At 53.4% G+C, this 4,756-nt stretch overlaps 1 protein-coding gene across 1 annotated transcript in view; it reads right to left on the minus strand.

The window, feature by feature from the left end:
• OTOP1 (otopetrin 1) overlaps positions 1–4,756 on the minus strand; it is a 45,615-nt gene that overhangs the window by 39,477 nt on the left and 1,382 nt on the right. Inside the window, exon 4 of the mRNA XM_006163197.1 lies at positions 4,523–4,737. Coding sequence (XP_006163259.1) covers positions 4,523–4,737 — 215 coding nt within the window. The remainder of the gene's footprint in view (positions 1–4,522; positions 4,738–4,756) is intronic.

Genomic DNA, 4,756 nt, shown 5'->3' on the forward strand with positions numbered 1-4,756 from the left:
CAGGAAAAGTAAAACTCCTCCACTGGGTATCTTTGTCTAAACCCCAAAGTCCTCACCCCAAGGCAACTCTTTTGCTCTGCCCACCCATGCACCATAATACTGAACCACTGCATTTCACAGACACAATCTCTAACTCTTACTGTGTCCCACTGATTATCATAACTCCACGTGATGCACAGTATCACGAACTCCATTTAACAGACGAGAAGACTGAGGCAGAGAAGTGGAGCCATGCTCTGAGCCATCACGTTCCACTGCCCCTCAAGGCTGTGGCATCCCTGCCCTCCCCTGCCCCCTCCATGCTGGGCCATGCCTGATCACCCTTTCATCCCCTGGGCCCAGCCAGTGCCCAGCACAGAGCAGTGCTCAGCCCAGGCCATTAAACAGCACCAAGGGTGCTGCGGTGGCCACGCCTCCATGCTGAGCTGCTCCTCCTCTGTCACTCTCTGCAAGTCTCAAAGATCATCTGCCCAAGGAAAAAGCACAGGCAAAATGCAAGTGCGAGGTTTCTCCTTTTCTGTCACCTATTAACATTACACCATCTGCCCCAAAGCAACTGTCTAGTTTCTTCCTCACTCCTTTGCAGTGTTTCCAGTCATGTAGTTCAGCCTTCCTTCTGAAGCACAAGGAAATGAGGAGTGTCTGAGAGACACTTCAGAAAAGCCGTCTTCAGAAAAGTGAGGCTGTAAAGTTAAGGTGAGTGCCCCTTCTGAGAAGGGAAAGCAAGGTGAGGCCCAGGACAAGGTTCTCAAACTTGCTGCATCTGCCCTGAAGCCAGCAGGGGTCGACTGGAACCCATAGGGCCCCTTACTGGCTGCTCCCTCTGAGGCATTGAGCTGTCACCTAACTGCATCTGGCCTTGCTGTCCCCGCTCATCACTGTTTTCTCCTGCACCCTGGCTGCCTCATGAGACTATGTGCTCCCTGAGCACAGAGACAGTGGGCATCTGTGGTGCTGCCCAGCCCTGGCCCCCTTCTTTCCTCCTCCTCTGCTTTCTGCTGCCATCACGAACAGTGCCCTGTCCACACACACACACACACACACACCATGTGTACTTGTGCCCATCCTGTTCTCACAGGGGGACATCCGGCTTCCAAAAATGATCATAGTGCTCCCAGCCTTCACCCCTACAGCTTGCACTGCCAAAAGCCCTGGCTGGCGGGACGTGAGCAGTTCACACCCGCCCCTTTCCGGCTAGCCCCTGAGGCATAGCGAGCCTGTGCTGACTTCCAGGGATTGCGTGAGGTGGGAACGCTGGACAAAGGTGTATTGTGGCCTATGTATGCGTGTGCCTCACATATAGTGCAGGAGAAAGAGCACTGTGCAAAAATCTCAATTTATAACAGGAATACATTTAGGGCAATTATTCACACACGAAACAATTGTTTTGACAAATAACTGGGACAATGCTTATAATGAGCCCAGCATTCCAAATGCACTCAATCGCCGTAGCTATTATGGTTAACATTGTCATTCCCATAACTGCGTTAAAAATACTTCTCTGGGCCAGCCCATGGCATGGTGGTTGGGGCGACTGGATCCCACGTGGCCAGCTGCGCAGTTCAAGTGCAGACCAGTAGCTTGGGAAACTTCCAGGCACACGTGTGTGTGTGTGTGTGTGTGTAGGGTCCCTGAGAGGGAAAAATAGAAAATGGGGAATTGCGCTGTGACCATACCCCACGGGAGAGGAGGATGCTTTCTCACTTTCCCACTCTCTCGTTCTCTCTCTATCTCTCTCCTCCAAGTGCATGTGCCCTCTGGCAAAAATTTTTTAAAAAGAAAGACATTTCTCTGGTCTTGAGACAGGACAGAAACATGAAACGCACATATAACCTAACTTTACATGCCATCTTTAAATACAGTAGAAACAGAGCAGGAACAGGACCTGGGGGTTAATGTGATGGGATATCTGTCTGCTGAGATTTTGTGTCACTGCACACACCGGCAGGCAGGAATAGCCAGGCTGCTGTCATTTCTCCTAGGAGAAAGTCTTCCCTTTCCTTAGCAAATAGGAACTGAATTCATAGTCCCTCATTGCATCTTTTAAGTAGGTCAACAATTCGTTCCAAAGAAAGTCCTCATTTTCTCACACCCAGGAGGTGAGAAGATTACTTCAAAAGAGTTGCCTCACAGCCCAGACCAACACATACAAACTTTCCCTGGAAAACCTCAGTGCCTGGAATTCCACAGGGTGGCTCTTTCTCAGAGCAGTGGACTTCTAAGACTTGGTAGCGCCTGGCAGAGCTGAGTCCAGAGGCAAACCTGTCTTTCCAGCTGTGATTCCAGGGAAAACCTCAGTCCCTGCTGGGGCTGAAGGCACTTCCCTCTGGTGCCGTAGCCTCTTGATGTTCCTAATTAGCCTCCTCTTTGACGAACACAAGGCTCATCCATAGGAAAGACCCGGGCTTTTTCAGACTGCTTTCTTGGACCATCCTCCAGCTCCTCCTGGGGAGGCAGCTGAGATTATTTCACTGAAGAGGAAACCAGGACTCAAGGCCACAGCAATGGAGCTGAGACCTCAGGTAAGCCTTCTAGGACCAACGCCATTTCCACGATCCACACACCTCATTCGAATGGTTTCACTAGTAGGCCAACTTAGTGTCAAAACACACCCTCCCGCACACCTGCCATGCGCTCTCTCTGTCTTGCACAATTAATTCCTTCTCTGTTTGGCATCTGAAACCCGTCTCAGATGGAACCTGCCCGCAGACCAACCTTGGTTCTGCACCCCAGCCCTGGTCCTACCTCGGGCTTCCCAGTCTCAGGAAATGCCACAACCATTCACCATGGGTGACCGACTCGGGCCGAGCCTCAGAGTCATCCTGGAAGGAAAGACAGAGAGAAAAAGGAGAGTGAGGAAGAACGACAGAGAGGAAGGAAGGGAAAGAGGGAGGAATGAGAAAGCAAGGAAGAATGAGGGAGAGAGAGGTGGAGGAAGGATATGAAAAAGGAGAGAGGAAAGGATGAAAGGAGGTTGAAAGAGAGAAGAGAAGGAAGGGAGATGGAAGAAAAAGAGAAAGAGAAGGGGGGACAGGGCCAGAGGAGGAGAAAGGAAGGAATGGGTAAAGAGGGAGGAAGAAAGGAAAGCTAGAGAAGAAGGAAGGGAGAGAGGCGCAAAGCCATGGGCGTCCCCTGCAGGAAAGCACAGGTAAAAACGCTGTGCGTAATGGGTTTTAGCTTGTCTAAGTCAGTATCCTGGAATAATATCCCATGCCCTGTTTGAGTGTCTGTTCCATAGGGTGTTAAATTCACTGCCATCACAATGAGTCATGAAGCCATGAGCCTCCCTAAAATGACCATTTTCAGGACAGAAATTGAGGCTTCCCTGGAGTGCTGTCAAATTGGTCCAAAAGCAAGACGAACTAGATACAACCTGAGAACCCTGAAGTCCCATCCAGATGGTAAGCCTCACATCCAAACAGTCACAGCAGAAGGCAGAAGCTGACATGGCCAGGAGAGTGTTTCAGAGAGCGGCTGGAGCCCATGGCAGTGAGCAGCACTTCCTGCCGGCCCCCAGCAAGAAGGGGGCATTGGGGCAAGACCTCTGAGGGACTCTGGAAAGGAGACATAATGTGTGCTGGGTGGCCACCCTGGGCCGCGCTGTCATCAGGGCCTGTCCAGTGTGTGAATGCCATCTGCAGATGTTGAAACCAGGGTTCAGGGCTGGGGGTGACGGAGTGTCTCGCCCCAGGCCATGCGTGCAAGGAAAACTGAAACAGCCATCGGACTAATATGAGAACCTAGCCGAGCGGCTGGTATTGTCTGAAACGCACCAGTCTCCCCCAGCAAGCTTCTCAGACCAGGGTGGCTCTCCCCACATTTCCCACTGCTGCTTCTTGTCACTCTCAAGAGTGGCAGTCCCTTAGGGAGGGAAGAGTTCCTATTGAACATTTCTGTGCCAGCTGTCTCGCCCGTAGGCACTCATTCCCTCCTTCATTCATCCCGCCTGGTTGTCTTAGCGCCTCCTCCCTGCCAGGCCCCCAGGCAGCTTTGGGACTAAGAGAAAAACCTCACCCAGCTCCCCCAGTGGGGTGGAGGGGACATACGTGTCCCAAGAACTCTGTCTAGCCAAGACACAGTGAGGGGAAGGGGGTGGTCACAGCTGCCAAGGTGGGGAGGGGGTCTAAGAGGCTTCACTGGGCATGGTGGGGTGAACCCTCTCGGAAAGCAAAGGGCGGGTACGAGGGTGGAAAAGGTTTCCCAGGAGGTGGGAACAGAATATGCAAAGTCATGGAAGCATGAAATACATGAGAGGAACCGAAGATTTTTATCAAAGACCAAACCACAGGATGACGGCAAAGGAGGAGGAAAAAATGAAAGAAGCCATCTGGGGCCAGATGTCAGAGGCCTCCATCCTGGCTCCAGTAAAACCGTCGTCCCACCCGACCACTTCAGCCCGGGGAAGACGGGAAGCGGGCTGCCTAAAGCAGTTCTAATTGACGGGGTGTAAGGAAGGAGCCTACCGCCACAGAGGCACAGAGCCCAGGCCGGGGGCAGCGGGCGGGCGGGCGCCTGGACTCACCGCGGAGCCAGCGGGCGCCTGCGTGCGTGTCCTTGAGGCGGATGAGGCGGCGGTGCGCGTAGCTGCGGCCCACGTACCACAGCATCCAGAGCAGCTGCAGCAGCATGAGCGCCGTCAGGAAGCACAGCAGGTCGCTCTTGCCCACGCCCAGGGCGTGCACGGCCCAGGCCAGCAGCAGCAGCAGCCCCGCCACGAACACGTTCAGCCCGTACTGGCTGGGCGCGGCCCCCGGCC

This window comes from Tupaia chinensis, unplaced genomic scaffold (genome assembly GCF_000334495.1).
Source record: "Tupaia chinensis unplaced genomic scaffold, TupChi_1.0 Scaffold141490_1, whole genome shotgun sequence".
NCBI lineage: Eukaryota > Metazoa > Chordata > Mammalia > Scandentia > Tupaiidae > Tupaia > Tupaia belangeri.